The 22304-nt window shown below is 34.9% G+C and overlaps 1 protein-coding gene across 11 annotated transcripts in view; it reads left to right on the top strand.

The window, feature by feature from the left end:
• LOC118451580 (EGFR adapter protein) overlaps positions 1-22304 on the top strand; it is a 197976-nt gene that overhangs the window by 101732 nt on the left and 73940 nt on the right. For 4 of the 11 annotated variants that reach the window (XM_085664632.1, XM_085664634.1, XM_085664637.1 and 1 more), the window contains one exon: positions 9406-9475. The exons of 1 other annotated variant lie outside the window; for it this stretch is intronic. In XM_085664632.1, the coding sequence (XP_085520758.1) occupies positions 9406-9475 (70 nt within the window). Of the gene's footprint in view, positions 1-8488; positions 8755-9400; positions 9476-22304 lie in introns of those variants that run through there. 6 more of the 11 variants (XM_035888288.2, XM_085664638.1, XM_035888291.2 and 3 more) reach the window with 3 other exon arrangements.

Consider the following 22304-nt stretch of genomic DNA (forward strand, 5'->3'; position numbering starts at 1 on the left):
AATTGTTGACGATCATAATTAAATTTCGCAACAATGTAAATATATAAATGTGCATATCATTGTCGTTGTCCATTTGTTATGTACAGTTCACTCTGCTTTCCTTTTCATTCTTTCACTTTCACTCTCTCTCTCTCCCTCTCTATCTGTCTCCATCTTTTCTTTTCCTCCATCTCTCCCCCTCTTTCTTTCTCATTATATTCCTTTTTACTTCTCAAGCCCTTCGTCGCTCTTGGCCCTTTTAATCTTTCCCCTATTGCTTCCTATTTCTTTTAATTAATCGTTAAATCTTATTCTTTCCCATAATCGAATACTATATTTCGAATAAATGAGCCAATATAAAAAAGATATTAATTTTGAGACACGTGAATTTTTTTACATCGTATAAGGGATATAAAATTTTGTCGTTAAGTAGATGATAATAATTCTCTTCGCTAAACTTCCCTTTCGAATATTTATTTGATCGGGTGGAAGGGGCGGGAAGGAAGAAGTAAGAAATCGCGTGCATTTACTGAACTACAAGGAGAGAGGGCGACAAAATATGTATATGTCGTAAATGTATGAGAAATACAAATCTTCCGGCTATATCCGTAGGAAGTTAGCATTAATAATTCAAATCATAACTGCCGTTGATGTCAGCATCTACTTTAGACTGAAGAAATGGCTCTGACTTAAGGAAGTATATTACGCAATCCAAAGGAAAATTATTTGAACTATCATAAAGAAGAATGATAGCAATTATAACAGTTTAATAAAAAAAAAAAGTTAATAATTCTTTCTCTTATAAAAAAAAAAAAAAAAAAAAATATTCATCCACCTGGTTAAATAAATGTTTTCTATAAGAAATCTGTTATCTCGCTTTGAACTCAAATATTTCATAAACTTAAAAAGACGACCGGTGAAAGTGTTCATACGATCCTTAAATCAAGAAGCTTGAAAATGTTTCCAACGTCGCGGTATGTCTACTCTCCTGCCTGATTTATTACGTAGTCTCTGCATTCATTCCCTTTAGGTGGCCTTCACTCCCGTGTCATACGAGGGGTTGTCACGTAAAACATATTGGCACGTTATTAAATTCTTGTCTAATATGCCGGAATAATGGCCCTACAGGTTCTACTGAAAAATGAGAAAGTCTAACCAGTTTCATAAAATCATGAGAAATCGTGAAAATCGTTTAGCCACGATAATATTATGTTAAACGTTATATATAATTGCGCGATTGTATTAATAATTCATGAATATTGTTGATATAACTAATTAATTAATTCACTACAAGCAGAATTATAATTTAACAGTAGTCCGTTACGATATACGTTAAAATATGGAAACTCAGAATAATACAAAATTTCATAACATTATTATTACAGTCGAAATATACCAATGTTCTCAGTGGGAAACGAAACTTATATTTTTGTTTTGTTTTCATTTCTTTTTTTCTCTTTTTCTCTTTTTCTCTTTTTCTCTTTTTTTTTTTTTCTTTCTCTTAATCATTACAGTTTTATTCCACAATGGAAAATATCAATATACGTCACTCGGCGATAATGTTTATGCGTATCGAAGCCAATGATGTCACTGTTTTCGTTGCTATTTAAACATTGCTAATTATTTAAACAAAAACTCCAATTCAACTCTATATAATAAAAGGATATAATTCGAAGAGAGCGAAAACTCGCGCCATTCTAAAAGAGAATATCATAATAGCACGATACGAAATTGTATTTCCTTAATGGATCACGCAATAGTTTCCGTTCTTGAACTCGAATGATTCATTCCATGCATCGGACAAATTAATGTCCCTGCTGTCAACGGACAATGTAGTTCAAACATCCGGAAGTTAATAGCACGCCGATAACCCTCGACTGTCCTGTCTCTACTTAGAGGACTACCGATGCATGCCAACGTCACGCATCCATGATTAATCTCTTTTGCAACGAAATGCATTTTATAATCGACCCCTTTGTACGGCCTAATTGACATCCTAATCGATCCCGTTTCAAACGGGACGAACGAGTTTTCGTCAAAAAAAATTCCATCGACTTCGTTCGTTGCGAACGGATCGATCAATATCGTTTTTCTTTTTTCTATTTCACTTTCTTTTTTTTTTCTTTCTTTCTTTTTTTTTTCTCTTTTTTCTTTTCTTTTTTTCTCTTCTCATGCAATTCGTTATCGCTGATAGTGAAATTTAAAAGGTGCGCGAGAATTTTCTCAACGTCTATGAAATTTCATGGAAATCTATTCTAATTCTCTAAAAAGGAACGTTAATCAATGCAACCTCGTTCTTCACTTCTCGATTTGATTGAATCTTATTCATGATCGAGTGAGTCACTCGAGTTCTCAGACAAACACTTCTCTCGATCCTGTCGGGGAGAACAAATAAAGCGTGAAAGGCAAGAACCAACATTTCGATGTTCGTAGTCATTCGAATAGAAGAGAAGAGAAGAGATGCTTTTGTAGACGCATCAATCGGTCGATGACTGCTCCGTTACGCTCTATTACGATAGCAAATAGCGTTGGCGTTTAAAGTCAAAGCTCTCTCACAAGCGGTTCTTGTCTTTTCAAGAGACATACGTCTCTCTATAAATTTCTACATCTAAGCATTCATAAATCATATATAATAATTTTATTATTTCTTTTTCAATCCATACCGATTATACATTTTTTAATTCTTATCAAATTAATGATTATTCTATTATATTATATAGTACGCTTTTTGTACTCATTTCTCTAACACTCAGTATATATATGTGTGTGTGTGTGTGTATGTATTCAACAAGGTAACAATCACTAATAAAAGCTATGTATTGAAACCTACCGGTTCACTCCATCATACTGTATCCATCATACAGTTTCATATCGTATTCACCTTATCCACATCCTACATTCCTCTTCTTCGACAAATCACATATGTTCGTGATATAACAAGAAGGTATGTATCGCGGGGGTGTTCCATGAGTACCGCGAAAGCAACACATAGAAAGATGGAATGTAAAATTTCGAAGCTTATCTGTCATCCAGTGAGGTTACATCCACCGATGCGGAAATCCATCTCCATTAGAGGTCGCTGGCTTATTCCCATGGCAACCTGGTCCCCACAGGCTAGCCCCGTAAGGTTATCTATTATCCTTGAAAATGTACAACCACAAGGGTAAGGCGTAAACATATGTGTATGACGAAACGTCTATGTGCAACTATGTACATAGATGTATACGTGGATGTATATAGAAGCGCGTGCATATCCCCTTGTAACGTTTAATACTTGCAGGCAGGAGGGCGTGCAATATCTGATACATCCGTTAATCGGATCTACTGCTACTGCTGCTGCTGCTGCTGTTGTGAGACAGAGACAGAGAGACAGAGACAGAGACCATAGACAGAGAGAGAGAGAGAGAGAGAGAGAGAGAGAGAGAGAGAGAGAGGATAGGAAAGTGTATAGAATCCACAGAATACTTCGAAAAGTATGCAAACGAGGTGAGGTACAGGGATTTACATCAAATGTCCGTAGGAGCTACGGTGTAAAAATAGATTTACACGGAAACGAGATACGAGAGAGATCGACCGATCGAACCGTTTTATTTATTAGCTCTCTTGTGCCACCGTGAACGTTGACCACCGCGAACTATCAAATGAAACTCGCGAGAGCCTCCAATCGTTTCCACGTCGCAATGATGTATTATAAAACTTTGTTCGAGTGTTGAAAATTTCCAGTTACATCGATAAACAATGAACGCCATTCGGTAAAATCTGATTTGCAAATCTTGTCGATGCTCTCTTTCTCTCTCTCTCTCTCTCTCTCTCTCTCTCTCTCTCTCTCTCTAACATACACACATACACATACATACACACATTCACTTATTCACTTACTCACTCTCTCTCTCTCTCTCTCGCTCTTAAGAATTTGAAAGTGGTAAATCCACGTAGTTCGTTACTATTCCTGTAATGGAAATGTGCGGTTCTCTTCGTTCTTTATTTATAATTGCAAAAGGATAAATTGAAAAAAGATATCAAATTTTCTTTCATCTTTTTTCTTTTCTATTCCAATTTTTGTATAAATTTATCTTAATCTTCTCAGATATCGACATTGTAAAAATATAAAATAATGTGATCGTAAAGGAAAAACTTTTCTCAGAAAAATTATCGACAAAAAATTGTCATCGTAATATTATGAAAATTATAATCAATTCAAAGTTAGAAAGGAGACAGGGAATAAGAAACGTCAACGTCACGTTTAAGTTATTAAAATATTTTTATTTCATTTTACGTAGGTGATACGATCGTTGCATTTTTATTTTTCTAAAAATTTCTTTCCCGCAATCGTCGTATCTTCGACATGATTTAATGTCAATACGAATCTATGGATATATATATATATATAACTATTTTATTGCAGTTCTCACACACAACGATAAAATGTGGAAATTTTTTTATTTCGAAATGTTTCGTTCGATATTTCAAAATTATAATAAAGTTTCGCTCTAGAGTCGATCGAAATTTCGATTCAATAGATAACGAGTATTCGACAAGAAATTTAATAAATAATTCAACATTCGAATGTTTATAAAACGAGTTGTCGTATCTTTATGAAAAAAAAAAAGATTAACTATTGTTATCTCCAAAAATGGTTTAAAATTTTACCCTAACACACTTTTACATCAATAAACAAGAAATATATTCAGGTGGTACCATTTTAATGCTACATCCCGCATATCCTAGAGCCTCATAAAATTCACGTTCCCTCTATCCCACGTTTCTTCTTCCTCTCCTTCGTGTGGTTTCGCATTGTATAATTTGAGCGACTTCCACAGCATGTCCGGATACTCGCGACGATCTTTTCGCGATGCTCATAACGTTAATACTCGTAGAAAATGCGTATTCACCGCATTTTCTCGCTCGCGTGTACCTACTTCCTGCAACACAAAAAATATAGAAGAAAGAGAGGGGAAAAAAAGAAAAGAAAAAAAAAAAAAAGAAAAAAACAAGTAAAATGGGAGCGGTTGAAAGGAAGGCCCTATTCTCGAACGCATTAAAGCGAACTTCATACGCGGAGAGCCGACAGAACGAGTGGTTTCGTTACGTCTCGTGTGCGTTTTCCCTTCCGCAGTTTTCTCTCTGTCTCTTTCCATCACTCTCTCTCTCTCTCTCTCTCTCTCTTTCCCTCTCTTATGGTATGAACACGATATGAAAGGAAAAGCCCGTATAACTTTCACTTACGCTCGTTGGCTATTTTCCGCTGAAAAACGAAACTGCGGCCAGACATTGAATCTCACTGGCCATTCAAGGTTATCGCAGCTGATAAAGCGTTTATGCCACTTCGAATACGGAAAAGAGAGATCAGCTTGAACTACCATATATTTCCTATGTCTACTACGTCAAATTGAATGAGATACTTTTCAAATCGTGCATACGTTTTTTCACTTTTATCTCATTCACTTGTTTTCGTACGATCTATTATAAATTTGCCGATGGTTGATTTAGATTCCACTTAAATGAATAAACATGTATTAATACTTTGATCTTATCGATAATACAGTAATCAGATTTTATTCAAGTTTTAAATAAAACTTATGGGTCCTATAAACGAGGCAAAAGATTATAGGATCATTTGAAATTGATTTATCAGTAAACCTTGACCTATTGTAATAAGAGATAATGCCTCAAGGACGTAAAGTCATATGGACTAGAATCGTTTCATTTAATTGGTTTTCTCGCATTCCACTTCGATGATTCGAGCTTTTCAAAAGTAAAATTTACGAGCAGCTTTAGGGTGAACGTTCGGAAGGTATATTCCAGATTTCAAAGGTCTTTAAGATTGCCTTCGACCATTAGTTGATCAGTGAATTACCGATCAACCATTGAATCGTTTTCTCTCTCGATCCTAAAACCCGCTTTCATGCGATTTTCAGATGCACTCCGCTCTGAATGCGAATATTTGAATAGCCAACTTGGCCGTACCAAATCCGCCTGATAAATTTTCGACCGAATCGAAGTTAACGTAGTTTTCGGTGCTTGGAATTCACGGGCACTCGTTAGAAGTGCCCACGGAATCGCTCGAACATTTCGAAAATTATAACTTTTGTCTTCTCTCGCGTTTATACGTTTATTCCGTAGGAAACTGGCTAGTTGTTATACTCAAACTAGTTAATTGAGTAAGATGCAATTTTTCTTTTTTAGTCTCGAAATTTACAAAAGTTTAGTTTTAGTTTTAAAATTAACAAAACAATAAGGTTTCTAAGGGAGAATTAATCAAAGATATGGAAGAATATTTGAATATAACAGAATATACAATGATAACGAGAAACTTTGTGGAAGTAATTCTAATAGAAGAAAAAATAAAAAGAAAAAAAAAGAAAAAAAGAAAGAAAGAAGGACAAACCGGCCAATAAATTCACAAACACGTGGACAAATATAATGCAGGCCGTCCGCATTAAATTAAAATCCCTCTTGATAACTCCCTCGATAATAATGATCTTCGAATGATATTTTGTATATCATTGTGACTCACCGATAATCATAATGCTCGTAACTATGCCTTTTACGATCCATTCTCGAGGATTTTATGACACGGGACTCTTCGATAAAACGATTTTACGAACTTCGAATATAACATATACAGTCTTGTCTATCCCTATGATAGCATATGATTTTGTTGAGCGAATTAGGATTCATTTCTACTCACATTTTTTGTTTTGTTTTGTTTTTATCGAATGTTATTATTAATGAAACGATTTAAACAAAAGAATTATATTAAAATCGAAACAATTCGTTATAAATTTTCTATATTTTTCTTTTGATTTATTTATTTTTTGTTTTTTTTTTCAATCAATAAAATCGTTTATCCGCTTGATTAACACTTTGAGGAAGAAAAAAGAAAACAAAAAGAACGGAGTTCTGCAAGTCATCATCGAAGAATCTCTCTCCATCCAGAAAGCCAATTCTAGTATCTCGGTTAACTCGCGTGAACCGCCAGCATCCTAAGTGAGAGAAACGGTAAAGAGTCGGTGCAGTCGCCTGCAGACGACAAACCAATTAATTTCTCATTTCAATTCGTTCGACTCTCTCGTTGAACGAGATTCAGGTAGAAACGACGACGATTCTCTGCGTCTTCCTGTCCGGACGCGCACAATCATCGACCACTTGCAGCAAGAGAAGACGGAATAGGGAATGGAGAGGATAATAGTAAGAGAGACAGAGAGAAAGAGAGGAAAAAAAAAAAGACTAAATCGAGCGAGTGTCAGTTTATGCAGATGTGGGTGAGCAGTGAGGCAAATGGGGAAAGGGAGTAGAACGACACGTACTGAGGGATGAGTGAAAAACAAAAAAAAAAAAAAAAAAAAAAAAAGAAAAAAGAGAGAAGAAGAAGAAAAAAAAAAAAAGAATTTGAACGATGTTGCCTGGAAGAAAAAAAATATTCTACCATGCTCATCTCCATTTCAAGGATCTTTCAACTAGAAATACTAGCCCCTGAGTAATAATGATTATGAATATGTTTCTAGAATTTTTCATTTCTGTTGCAATGAAATGCATCATATTTTAAAAAATTATCTTTCGTGTCGTTTATAAATTTTTTTACTCATTTAATACTGATATTAAAGTGAAATTTCGTGATCACATGTGATCTTCCAAATGAATCATCTTCATCGATAATCATAACGTTTAGCGATTTTTTATCGATACAGTAATAGTATCGTTAAAATCTATTTTCATTATTCCCTGATATCTAATCCGTTTCTAACGATATGAACTTTATGACGTATTCCATAACTAACTTCAACCTTCGAGAAATATCCTGTTACATCTTTTAAAGGTGATAGTCGATAGGAGAGCACGTACGCGACCAGAGTCCTATCCAAAAGGTTTTCCGATCACGTCAAGAGCCCATTCGGGGTTGTAACCGATGCATTTAATGCTCGTACACACCAACCATACTACCAATGATTCTCTTTCTTTCTCTCTCTCCCCCTCTCCCTTTTTCTTTTTATCTCTTTCTTTCTCTCTTCCCTTTCATTCTTTCTCTTTCTCTTCTCGTCTTTTTTTCTCACTCCATTCTACCTTCGTCTACGTCGATTCTCTCTGCCGACGCGACTCACTCAGCAATTTTTTAATCACCCTCGGTGAACAAAGCTAGCAACACTCTATGGGTGCCCCCGAAATGGGTGCCGAGGACTTCTCTTTTCGTCTCGAACATCGTTGTGATGGTTTCTAGCTCAATAGCAGTCTTATTGGAGAATGTCGTGATCGTACTATGACATTGCTAACAACGAGCCTACACCATGGGTGGTGTCCTTTCTCTTCAAAATAGAAAAGGATATTAGACTTCTTCATTTAAAAAAAGAAAAAAAAAGTACTTCCTACGTTACAAACAGATATAATTATATCGTTGATCTTTCATCATATTCCACGTAATAGGTTCATCGATCTTAATGAGATGTTGAAACAATGATCTATAGATATTTTTATATATATACACGCAATAGATATCCTACTCTTTCTCTTTCCCTTTCTCTTTATCTTTGTCCTTCGTTTCATGACGCACACCGACAACATTTTCATTCTCACACGGCTCACTTTGCCAACTTTTCAATTTTCGAAATTAGACGACCGCTCGAAAAGCTTCTACTTGCACGATACTACCTTTTCTCCCACGTTGAGAAGTCATCCCCCTTCTTTCTACTCTATCTTCCCTTTTTCTTTCTCCACGTCCAAACAATGGCAAACTCGAAGGAAGAACAACGCCGTCGTGGCTTTGTCTCTGAGCGCCCGGTACGTATTTTTCTTTTTTTCCTTTTTATTTATTTATTTTCTTTTTTTTCTGTTTTATTTATTTTTTTTTTTTTTTATTTCCTCTTTACTCTTTATTTTTTTTTTTTTACTTTTTATTATTCCTTCTTTTTTTTTCTTTTTATTTTAAAGGAACATCTCGCAGAAAAGTTACTTTACTTTCTCCAATTCTTTCGTATATTCTTGGATACAAAAAAAAAAAAAAAAAAAAAAAAAATAAATAAAAAAAGAGAAAAAAAAACTCTAATCCGATTTTTATTAAATTTACTCGAATTCGATTAGCGTTTTTAATTATTTCACAAAATAGTCGAAAAACTCAAACGTAATCATTTTATTCGATATTTAATTCGGCATTTATTCAAACGCCAGAGAAATTAATTTCTACCAATGAGAGAGAAGCTCGCCGTTGAATAGACAGTTGACAAAAGACAGAGAATAATACGTTTCACCTCGAATAACAGGCGTCCGTTCGGTAATCGAATCTCCGATCCTCCGCATATTTGCATGGCACACTCTCTCGTTGGGAACGATGTTATTCCATCTCGAGCAATTAAATCGATCGAATACATTAATTAATTCTCGCACGCACACTTCGATCGCCTATATGACGTCGTCCGTTTTGTTTCAGTACAGCGATCGGTCCACGCCTGTTCTCCTGATAGTCTCGCTTGCGGGGATCAAAGTATGCAGTCCAGATGGAAAAGTGAGTACGGATCAGAAATATATAAGTATATCTTATAATATATAGATATATCTACATCGTGATCGTAGATTTAACATATAACATATTTAAAACGATCCTAACCAAAATTTCTTATGACAAGAAAATCTTAACTCGATCGATTGCACACATGTTTATGACAATTCGTTTACGATCGTAGCATAACTTTTTATTGCTATAATAAAAGAAGAAAAAGAGAGACAAAGAGAAAGAGAGAGAGAGAGAGAGGGAGAGAGAGGGAGAGGGAGAGAGAGAGAGAGAGAGAGAAAGACAAAGACAGAGATAGACTGACACGTTCAGGAGACGAGATAGCAGAAAAAGAAGCCAATAGCTGTCGTGCGAGCTTTCGTGTGTCGCATCTCTTGGATTTCAGAGTTTAAAGAGCGAGTGAATGTGTGTGTATGTGTGTGTGTGAGAGAGAGAGAAAGAGAGAGAGAGAAAATCGACGTTGTCTATCTTTGAACGCGTTCGCGAAATACAACAAACACAAAGAAACTCGGCCAACCTGTTCCATACGGGACAACATCGTGTGACGATATACAGTGTCATATAAAATACATCCAACATGCGAACCTTCTCGTGCTTACATATATGTGTCCTGTTTTTGTACGTTTCACATAGTAAGCCGAATGGACTATAGATATATGTTGAAAAGAGAAAGAGAGAGTGAGTGAGCGAGGACCACACGACGCTTTTTACGCCAGCTTTTAGTTTTTAGAATGTTCCGTCACGAGCGTTTTACTCCCTTGAGATATATTTGTCACTAGGATATTACGCGTACGAATATGCGGCTTGTCATTATCTTTCTCTTTCACACACATAAGTTCGTTCTTTTTGTTTCTCTCTCTCTCTCTCTCTCTCTCTCTCTCTCTCTCTTTCTCTTTCTCTCTCTCTCTCGTAAGCAAGGTCATTCGCAAATTCTTTCGCATTAGCGTGAACTTTTTAAAGTATTTTCTCTGTCCATAATTATTGGCCAACTTCAAACGTTGCCTGAAAGATCTGTCATTTCTTCTTCTTCTTCTTCTTCTTCTTCTTCTGCTTCATCTTCATCTTCATCTTCATCATTGTTCATATTTATTCCTCGTTTCAAAATGTCCTCGTGAAAATTATTTCAAAACTATTTATGATACGTCGTATGTATCGATCATCAAAAAACAGAGTTAACGTCGCCATTGTATGACATGCAGGATGCTTACCTTATTAATTTTAGTGATGATATTAATTAAACTAATTGCTACGGTACGCTAGGGAGGGAAGATAGGCCGTGCTCGATAACACATAACACAGAAACTCGATGATCCCTCCTTCTCTTTCGTTCTCGTTTCAACGAATCTCTTTCGTCGAACAGGACCATGCGATTGTGCCGCGTATAACATCAAAGATAAATTCTCGTCGAATATCGTATCTCCCTACGGACTGCAATTAATCGTGTGCACTCTCTCGTTTGTAATTATTATTCGTGTAATCAAATGTTTCGGCCGATTTAACAGCCATTCGATTGTAAGAGAGAGAGAGAGAGAGAGAGAGAGAGAGAGACAACCAAAAATACTAAAAATTGGCTGTATGAATCATGCGAAATATGGAAAAGAAAAGAGGGAAAAAAAAGGAAAAAGAAAAAGAAAGAGGAAAATGGAAAAATATCAAAGATTTTTCTATTCCTTTCGAGAATTAATATTCGCTAATGGGATCTGAACATTTCTATGATGCAATGATTAATCTTCAAAGAATTAATTTATTTAATTTACCGAAGTGAAATTTCAAAACGTAAAAATAAATTCTCTATTCATTATAACAATTAAATATTTTATTTCGATTGAAAGAATAAATATACAATGGAAAAATAAAAATATATTTATAATTTATTGTAATAAAGAAGTTTAAAAGATATGTAAATCACGATACGTTAAAATAAATATCGAAGATCGTAAATAAAAATCTTATAAAATCGAAACGTCGATAAGATAGATTGGATCGTCGCGTTGACGGCTTCGATGCCAAGACTTGTTCGGCAAGGGTTGCGAACCCTACGTCTCTTGAGACTTTCGGTTTTCTCAGTGATTGGCACCACGAGCGAATCCACGAGGCGGAGACTAATGCGGCATGGATCTCTCCTATATCGCTGTCATCTTGATTGATAATCTCCTTCTCTGTTTCTCTCTCTCTCTCTCTCTCTCTCTCTCTCTCTTTCTCTCTTTCTCTTTCCATCTCTATCTCTCTTCGATGAACTTTCTCTTCGCGCAACCTTCGAAAACCTTCTGCTATTATTCCGAAGCGAGTAAACATTGCTTCCGGACATGAGGTGGTATCAAAGTTTAAGAAGTCTTTTCATGTCGAACGTCGACTAAAAACGAGAAGGAAAGAAATTCCCGGAGGCAACTTTAGTTAAGGAGGGTTTTCAAGCTTAGCGATAACTTAAAACTATTTCGTTGTTGCACCTATCTAAGATCTGAATTATTCAATTATCTTTTGCCAAATCGATTTAAAGAAGATAAGAAAAACATTCGTAAATATTAAATAACTCTATATATCCAAATGAATACTGAGATTAATAATAAGAGATTAATGGAGTACTATATGATGGTCATCGAGTATGAATGCAAAAGGGAAGAGAGAAAAGATAGAAAAAAAAAGAAGAAAAGAAAAAAAACAAGAATAAATAAATGTCATAATTTTTCAAATACAAAAATATGTCCATGGGAATGGAGTTTACGAGCTTTCGAAAAATGTCAAAATGGTCTCGAAGCTACTTTACCCTTTAATGAGAAAAAAATCGTTGCACATTCGACGTTGATAAATTGTACATGCACGATACATCGGATCGTTACGGAATGACGTATGACACATGACGTCGTATATATCAGTGACGTCAATTCGATAAAAGAGAGATAGAAGGAATGGAGAGAACAAGGGCCGGGAGTCGTTCGTAATTCGATGAGGACGGAAAGCATCGAATCTCGCGTTGCACGTTGCATGAAAGACGTGGACCATAGATTTCTCTCTTCGATTCCCCTCTTTGCTTCTCTTTCCTTTTCTTTTCTTTCCTCCCTTCATCCCTTTCTCTCTCTCTCTCTCTCTCTCTCTCTCTCTCTCTCTCTGTCTTTCTCGCTCTTTATCTTTCTTCCCTCTCACTTCATGGAAATGGTGTTGTTCCATTTCCATTCTTTTTTTCGTCCCTTTTGCCACACGGTTTCGCCGCTTTAAACTCAGTACTCAACGATGGAACAAAAGCATCGAGCTCCTGAGTTTTATGCACGAGTAAAAGCACAACCGCTTGCCTTTCTTCAAGGCTTCGCGAACGTTCGAAAGTAACGGACACTTGAACGTATAAAACGATTTTTTTTTTCGATTTCTTCGAACTTTAAGCCGACTCCATGATCGAACTGTCTGCCACAAGAATTTCGTTTAACGTGAACACGAATGTTTCTCTTCGTAGGTTTTAATTGAATTTTTGATATAGGAAGACGATATGGTGGGTAATTTATATCGTTTGTTCTTGAATATGAACTAATAAATGATGATAGGTAATCAGAATAAAATCGATATCTTCTATGTGCCATTTGATATTATATTATAGAGAGTATAATTCTGTTGAAATTATTGATTCATCGAATATTTTGAATTTTTTTTTTTTTTTTTTTTTTTTTTTATGAAAGTACAAATAACAAATAACATAAGCAATAATAATTAGTTGACAAAATTAATAGAAATTAATTGCTAATGACTTATTTATTGTTCTTACTACTTTATATAATGTATTAGATACTATTAAATTAATTCCTTTGTGGGGGCGGGGGGGCGGGGGGTGGGGGTATACACAAAAGTTCTATAAGAATGAACTTCAGTACGTCCTTTGTAGACTATGCGATTGTATTTGAGGATCAAATTGAAAATAAGAAAAAAGGTAGCAGCGAAATGTCGTCTTTCCTTGACAGTTTCTACTTTCCGTTCCCTTTTTTTCCTCGAATGAAGGTACGAAAGAGCAGGACGTTTACACAGAGGCAATCTTTTAAAAACTTTTAAATTCGAGCGAGAGTAAATTTCAGAGTGGTAAACGTGCAGAAATGAAAGGGCGCTCGTGCTATGCTTTTAAATAGATAGACGACGACTTTGTAAAAAATTCATGAGCTCCGTAGTCGTGATATTTAAAATCTTTTTCTAATTCGTTTTTAGGACTATTTTTTTCATGAGGTAAGCTTAGTCTGTCTGTTTATATATATAACAAAAAAAAAAAAAAAAATAAGAAAAAATAATAAGAATTATTCTACGCTATCTCATCGAAGAAAGATGTTGAATATTATTATTTAATCGAGTTTCGACTAACGCGAGATTAATAATAGTTGCCAGTCTTTAAAAAAAAAAAAAAAAGAAAAAAAGAAAGAAAAAAAAATGATTAGTCCTTTTTCTATTGGAATTTCACAAAATATATTTTTCTGAATTTAGATACTGAATTTGACGAACTTATTACAGGCTTAAATATTCGAAGGAAAATACGTGAGAATAGCTTTTTTTTTTTTTTTATTATTATAAACGAATCTTTTTACGTTACGTTAATATTTTCCCGCGAGAGTGGGAACATCGGGACGTTGACGGACAATCTTTTAAAAAGTTTGAAATTCAGGTGAGTGGTTGGTTAGTTATGGTAGATGCTTCCCGTTTGAGGACAGAAGCAAAGAGAAAAAAGAGAGAGAGAGAGAGAGAGAGAGAGAGAGAGAAAGAGAGAGTGAAAAAGACAAGGACAGACATTGCTCAAAAGTTGCGGCCATTACATGGACAGCGGTTACGCCGTAGCTGGAAATATAGAAATTCGCTACTTCCTTCGTACCTTCTCCCCCCCCCTCCCCAAGTAAAACCTCCATCACCCTCAAAACTTTCTTCTTTCCAAGAGATGGAAGCTTTTGAAGGAAATCCGGACGAAGCTTCTGCCTCGGCACATGTACCAACTTTCTTCTTCTTCTTCTTCTTCTTCTTTTCCTTCTTCTTCTTGATTCTTCTACTTTTTCTTCTTCGTGCCTCTATGATATTCCCAAAGCTTAGAGAAATCCTATCTAGAAAAAACAAACGTGTCGTGTTCGATACCTTTAAAACAAGGACAATCCTCTTGCTTTCCATTGTCTTACATATAATTTACACGAGTATACTTTCATTGTTGAATTTGAAAGATGCATTAATGGAATATCCCTCCTTTCCTTTGTCGACAGATCAAAAACTTTATGGAATTGCAAATATCGATATGGTTTCCGTCATTTGAAACGTTTCGATTACATTCGCGTGAGTAAAAGAAACAAAAAGGGGAAAAAAAGAAAGAAAAAAAAGAATAAACGAAAACGGAAAAAACCGGGAGGGGGGAGCGAGGGGGAAAAAAGAATAAACAGAACATTCCTCGTATCTACGAACTATACAAAACAAGGCTCCGGAATACATTTTCGTTATGATACTTTTATCTTTAACAACACTCGCGTGTTTTTTGATTTGAAATAAAAATAAAAAAGAGATGGATCCAATAGTTAAACCCATTCTTTTCTTATCAGTCCATTTCAATATATTTTAAATGGCCAATAACGTTTCTATAGTTTAATAATAAATATAATATATTGTAAATAGTGACAATGCTTTCATGTCCATCATAGTATATCATTGACGGAATAGATAATATAATTTTTGAAATATATTATGTTGTATAATATATATTCTAATGGGAAAAAGAAAGAAAAAAATATACAAATAAAAAGAAAAAATAAATAAATCTATGTATAGAATTTCTCTTTCTCTCTCTCTTTCTCTCTCTCTCTCTCTCTCTCTCTCTTTTTCTCTATCTATTCATTTGTCTATTTATCTATTCTCCTTCTTTTTTTGTCTCGTCATTCTACCTCCTCGTCGACGTATATTCTATCTCAAATTAGCGTATCTCCTCCATTTTGAACGTCATTAAATTTCTCTCGGCAAAATGTCTGACAGGTGTCTTCATTCTTTTTAGAAAACAAAAAAATTCAGATTTCGTATTTTCGTCTTCTCATTAAATTAAACCTACCAACGTCAATGAAGTCAAACATGCGGAAGTAATTAATATTACGAGAAGTTTAACCTGTAGTAATGAGCTAATTAGAACGAGAACGAATCCGCTTCTTTTTAAATACCATGGAACCGCGTTGGACGTATATATTAACTTAATTATCGGTGAACGATGAGAGGTAGATAAAAGATATATATATATATATATATATATATATATATATATATATATTTCATATATATGAAAATATCTAAAAAACAAGAATTTTCATTATTGTAGGAAATCTTCTTTGGTTATACAGGAAAGGAACTCTCTTATCCATCCTCCGGCAAAACAGAGTATTTTTCTTTGTCGGTCTTTTAATTAAGTAAACAAATTCTCCTTTCATCTTTCCGGTGACAACGTTAAAAGGATCCCGAAGGAAATGAGAAAATTCGTCACGCGAAAACACTGGCTCGCGAATCAGCTTTACGATCCACCCTACCAATTGGACATCGACCGATCCAATTTCTTTCTGCGTTTCAGAGAATAACTTTTCTAATATAACCGAATGAGACTTTTTCGTGCAAAAGCGGACAATTTCGTGCCACCTGTTACGCGTTATATCCATGACAGGAAACTCAGTCATAAGTGACGTACGTGTGTAACTCTCATAAAGATCGGACCCTCGTCTATCCTAATTCGTATTCGATTTCTTTCTATTGATTTATTAAGTTGGAAAAAAAGAGAACGGAATAGAGGAGTACGAGTACTAGGCTCCCGACGAAATTTATTCTTGTTGATAAATCTTAAGAAAAGAAGAAAAAAAAAAAATATATATATATATATATATATATATATAGAGAGAGAGAGAGAGAGAGAGAGAGAGAGAGAATTAAAAAAGGGCAGGGAAACGAGTAAGAGAAAACGTAATTATGTAAATTCATCGTAAAAATTCTCGAAAGATACTGAGAACCATAGCGAAAAGTTTTCCGCATTACAATAGAAAGCAGCCGGCCATAAATGCCGTTACGTTTTCTCCCGGATTTTATCCTATTAAGAATAGGATAATGATAGTGGAGGGTAGAGCAATAATAATGATAAAATTCCTAATAATAAGAGCGGTAAGCCCGTTCGAATTACAAGTCGGATGTTTTTCGCTTAAAGCTATCTCTTTTCTCTTCTTTCCCTTTTCAGAGGTACCTTTACTGGTCCTTTCTATCTTTCTGTCTCTCTCTCTCTCTCTCTCTCTCTCTCTCTTTCTCTCTCTCTTCTATCCTCTCTTCGACTCATCGTGCTTCCTATTGCCAGCATTCATTAGAGTCACTATACGTCCGTACAATTGTTTCAATTGTTCGTACAAAGATGCTTGTGGCCAACTTCGGTCGGCCCGCCAACTGTACATAAATGCCACTGAACGTTTTACTTCCGTGAACGAGAACAATTACAAAATCACGAGATTATCTCGAATAGACGGGTACGCGTGGTAATGCAACGGGAACGACGAAAGAACGTCGTCATGGAATTGCCGTTGTAGATCAATACGAAAGAGCCGAAAGAATAGAAGAGCCAAATGTATTCAACGTATAAGCGATACTATCTTTGTGAATTTTATACAAGTACGTGTAATTCAAATTTAGAAAAAGACATTCTAAATACTATTATCATTATTATTATCGTACATAAAAATAAATGTTTATAAATGCAATGCATAAGTATGTAAATCCAATGATTTGTATTTGTTGGATTTTAATCACAATCGTAAACTTACAATTGAAATGAAATTAATATCGAAGATTTTCAAATATATATTTACAAGTGTAAGTGTAATTGTATAATGTAAAACGTAATTTTATTAATGTAATATCCTTAATTCATTTTAAAATGAAATATTTATAATATTTTTGTTTGAGATTGATCTATAAAATTTCTAATACTCGTTTCTGATATTTCTATGTTTCTTATTGCTAAAGTTAAAATTGCATTGTGTAAAAGAAACATCGTCTTTTAGAATTATTGAAGAATAAAAAGAAAGAAAAAAAAAAAAAAAGAATCCTGAAATTGCCACTTCGGACACGGAAGCAACGAAAAAAAAAAAGAAAAAAACGCAGCAACACGACGCGACATAACGTAGAAGAATAAAGAACGAAGTAAATTCGCACGAGTAGCGGGTGGCTAGTTGACCCGTCCACGACTCAGGGTCACGAGGCCGTCGTGGTCGTCATCGTCGAGTTTTCCCTCGTCGAGAGTACTTTTCGTGTACCGAGTACCGTCGCGTTCTTCTCTCTCTCTCTCTCTCTCTCTCTCTCTCTCTTTCCTTCTCTCTCTTTCTCTCTTTTATCTCATGTTCCTCTTTTTCTCTCATGTTCTCTCTGTCTTTCTTTTTCCCTTCCATCAACGTACGTCGAGTTTCGTAATTATTTCACGTGGCGACAGCTTCAATTAATTGCAATGCCAAAACGAAAAGAAAGCACACTTTTATTGTACGATTTTCGTCTCGTCTGGTCGAAGAAAAATTCACGCGTTTTTTGGTAACTATCGAAATCATAAAATTTGAAAAAGGAAAGAGAGAGAGAGAGAGAGAGAGAGAGAAAGAAAAAAGATTGCTCTCCATAAAAGTTCGCAATTTTTTTTGCGCGCGCAATTTTTTTTTTCTTTTTTATGTGCTACAACAACGTGGAAAAAAAGAGAAAATTAAATTCGATACAAATTGTTAGATGAAAAAAAAATCTCCTCTTTTCCTTTTCCGCTAGCCATTCTTAAGAATAAAAGTTTATGATTTTGCGACGAAAAAATTGAAGGAAAGAAAAAATAATAAATGAATGAAGAAAAATAACAAAAAGAAAAAGAAAAAAAGAAAAAGGAAAGTAAAAAAAAAGAAAAATAAGTACACATAAGATCGCACTAATAACGCTAAATTTTTCTCTTTCACTTTTTCTCTTCGTTGCGAACATACAAACGGTTTGTTGAAAAGGTGCCGTGCACCAGTTTGCCAGAACTTTGGAGTTAACGACCTGCGAAGAGGAGAGAGGACTAAAGAAAGAAAGAAAGAAAGGAAGAAAGAAAGCAAAAGAAAAAAAAAAGAAAAAAGAGAAAAAGAGAAAATGAAAGAGAGAGAGAGAGAGAGAGAGAGAGAGAGAGAGGGAGGGAGAAAGAGATAGGAAGCGAAAAAAGGGATGTGGAAGCAGCAAACCGAAAGAGCTCGATGTAACAAACGAAGAGGCTTTTCCACAATCACCTAGAAACTTGAACGTTCATCTACTAGCATGTGCTGCGGACAGCCATCGAGAGTTTCTCTATCTCCTCTTGCTTTCTTCTTCATCTTGAATTTGAGCAAAGCCTGGATCGTTTTAACGTTCTTAGATACGCTAGTAGAGATTCTCACGGACTTCGCGTTTTCCCAATAACAAGAGGAATCTTGTTAATGGTAAAAAAAAAAAAAAAAAAAAAAAAAAAAAACAGAAATGAAAAATACGAACGTCGAGTTAACATTCTTCGAGGTGGTAGAAGGGAAAAAACGCAAAAAAGAAAAAGAAAGTGGAAGGAAGAAAAAAGAAAAGAGAGAGAGAGAGAGAGAGAGAGAAAGAGAAACAACAAGAAAAAAGGAAAAAGAAAAGGGAAGCTTCGTGCGAAAAGTCACGCGATATTCTTTTCAAAGAAACATATCTCGTTGGTATGTGTTGTACGTCGTTCTGACTAGTAAGTAATGAAAGTCGGTCGCCTGTACCTTCGGTTTACTTGCTTCTTTTTTTTTCTTTTCTCTCTCTTTCTTTTTTCTTTTCTCTCTTTTCTTCTTCTTTCTTTTTTTTTCTCTTTTCCTTTTTTTTACTCCTTACTTTTTACTCTTTACACCCAACTCCGAAGAAAGACCGAGGCTCATGCAAATGAACCGAAAAGAAGAAGAAGAAGAAGAAGAAGAACCAGAGGAAGAAGTCGGTCGATTTCTTTTGTTCGCTTCGTAGAACTGGAAGAACGTCGAAGGATGAGAAGAAAAAAGAAAAGAAGCGCGTGAAGCAAAAAACATGGCGGTGGTAATGAGAAAACTCGCGAAAAAAGTTCTCCTCTAATGTTTCGATTTTTCCATCCGAGTGCGCCGTACCATGGTAAATGCTTCTCCTTCTCTCGGGCTTTTCTTCTTCTTCGTTTCATCATATCTCGTTCTCGACGTGTACGATAAAAGATAGTCGCTCGGCTTTATGTTCAAAGATTTTCTCTCGTTGGCGATCAACGACCATTTGTATCTTATAAAAATAACTTATAAAAAAAAACATTTATTAATGATATGAAGTATATATCTATATACGAAAAATATTCGCTGATCATTAATTACAATAATTATATTTAATAAAAGTATTAAAATATATCGCGTTAAAGAATATACTATTCGTAGTTATCACCGATTAAAGAACATAAACTAAATGAAAGATAGGACAAATAATTTCTTGTCAATGATATTGATTTTTTCTACAGATCCCTATAAACGATTATTATTATTATTATTATTATTATTATTATTATTATTATTACTATTATTATTATCATAATTTAGCCGTGAACTCAGAATGTCTGGAACAAGTTAATCGTATAAGCCTGCGTAGCGTTGAAATTGTTGCCACCAGGTGAGCTTTTCGTTGGTCCTATGTCTCCGGACATTTTAAACCCGTCGAAATCCTGCGTAGGGATTAAAGTCCTTTCTTCTCTTTCTCTCTCTCTCTCTCTCTCTCTCTCTCTCTTTCTCTCATATTCGTAACCTTCAGTCCTACACCCTTTGTCTCGTGTCGCATCCTTTAATCCAACGTGACGTCTCTAACCTTGATTGCAACGAGCCAACTATCCCTTACCACTCGGTACGCGTTCGTCAACTGGAGCGATTAAACATTCTATATTTTGCTTGATTACTTCTCGACGAGCAAAACGAGATGGAGACGATGATGGAAAGAGACCAAGTGAAATTGTCGGGTCTTCATCACTTACACGAGAAATTGTATCCCGTTTTTCATTTCTTTTTTTCATTTAATAAAACCTTAATACAGAGTTTATGAGTGCCGACAAATTGCGGCATATTACTTTAATAAGAAATTTTCCAAAGAATAAGATCTTTTCAAATAATAAACAGACATATCCCAATTTTATTCGAGATAAAAGAAAAAAAAGTAGCACATATGTGAGTACGTAATATGATATACTAAGCGTGTTAAAGATTTCAAAGATAAATTAAGATTAATCATTTAGAATTAATATTAAGAAAATGACCTGACTTATAATTCCCCGAGAAATTTTCTATTCGCGTAGACATACAAACACACACACACACACATATACATATATATATATATCTACTTATTTTACTTGTACACTTTATCACGTACTTCGTTTCACGCTACGTACTTTGAATCTCGTTACGTTCGTTCCTTTATGCTTTATCTCGCATATACTATGAACGACGTATATAACGACGCTGGAAGGAAAAGAAAAAGAGAAAGAGAGAGAGAGAGAGAGAGAGAGAGAGAGAGAGAGAGAGAGAGAGAAAGAATGAGAGAGTAAGTGCAAGCTTCGAAAGCTTTAACCTAATATGTATCTATACTAGCTTATCCACATACACTGCTTTGAACATCGAACTAAGAATGAGAATACAAAATAAAGAGAAAAAGAGAGAGAAAGAGAGAGAGAGAGAGAGAGCTTGTAATGTATAGATAAAGATAGAAAAATCGAGTTAAAGAAAAAAAGAGAAGAAGAGCAGTCGCGTTTGGAACGACATTTAACCGTGACCGTTGACATCAAAAGAGTTCAAGCTTCGTTCTCAAAGATCTTAAGGTCGACTTAAAAGGTTGGAAAGCGCACAAAGTGTCACAAAGATTATCGAACTCTGGAGTCAAGAACGCAGAAAATTTGGCTTCGCTCGGCGACTTTGTCGATAGCATGGCTTTCGTTCCCTCACGAGTTTGGAGTTTCTCTTTACACGTGTGTGTACGCTCTTTGGTTTTTTCTTTTTCACTCTTTCTCTCTCTCTCTCTCTCTCTTTCTCTCTTTTTCAACCCCTTTTCGTAGCGAGCACTCCGTTAAGAACTCCAAACGATGAAGGAGACTACCGGCACGCGTCCTATACCCGTGTGTCAATGAACGCTTCGTCTCGTACTGTTTTATTCCCGTGGAAACCCTCTTCTTATACTTGCGTTTCCCTCTCAATCACTCCCTAATGCACACTCCACTCGCGTCTCCTTCGATCCCTAATGCACATCGTTCTCGAGAATCTTGGACGTACCCCTCAGACTTTTATCAGCGCAACTCCGATTTCCGAATACATATAAATATGTGTGTATATTGTTTTTGTTATTATATTTGTCTTTTTTTTTTATAAAAAAGAAAGGAAAGAATAATAATAATAATAATAATAATAATAATAATATCGACGCTCATTAATTACGCAATATGATATTTACAATATCAAAAATATTGTAACTTCATCTGTGTATTTAAATATCTCATCAGGTATTTAAATATCTCTCATATCGTTTAATTAAACAAAAATATTCATTTTCCGATTATTAAGCGAACACAGTCATTTTTTTTTGTTTACTGTATCCATATAAATATTTATCTCAATATTTTATATTGCTTTCATTTTTTTTCCTTTTTTCTTTCTTTCTTTTTTTTCCTGTTTTTTTTTCTTTTTTTCTTTTTTTTTCTTAGATGTTTACTCGAAAAATAAATCACAATAAATCATAATTATTTATTTAAATGACGATTCTTCAGAGATTAACATTTTATACACATTTTAATAGAGATAAGCTAGATTCTCTTGAAGAATTATAACACGCGTTA

The sequence above is a fragment of the Vespa mandarinia genome, chromosome 2 (assembly GCF_050613455.1).
Source record: "Vespa mandarinia isolate Hongniang chromosome 2, ASM5061345v1, whole genome shotgun sequence".
Lineage (NCBI taxonomy): Eukaryota > Metazoa > Arthropoda > Insecta > Hymenoptera > Vespidae > Vespa > Vespa mandarinia.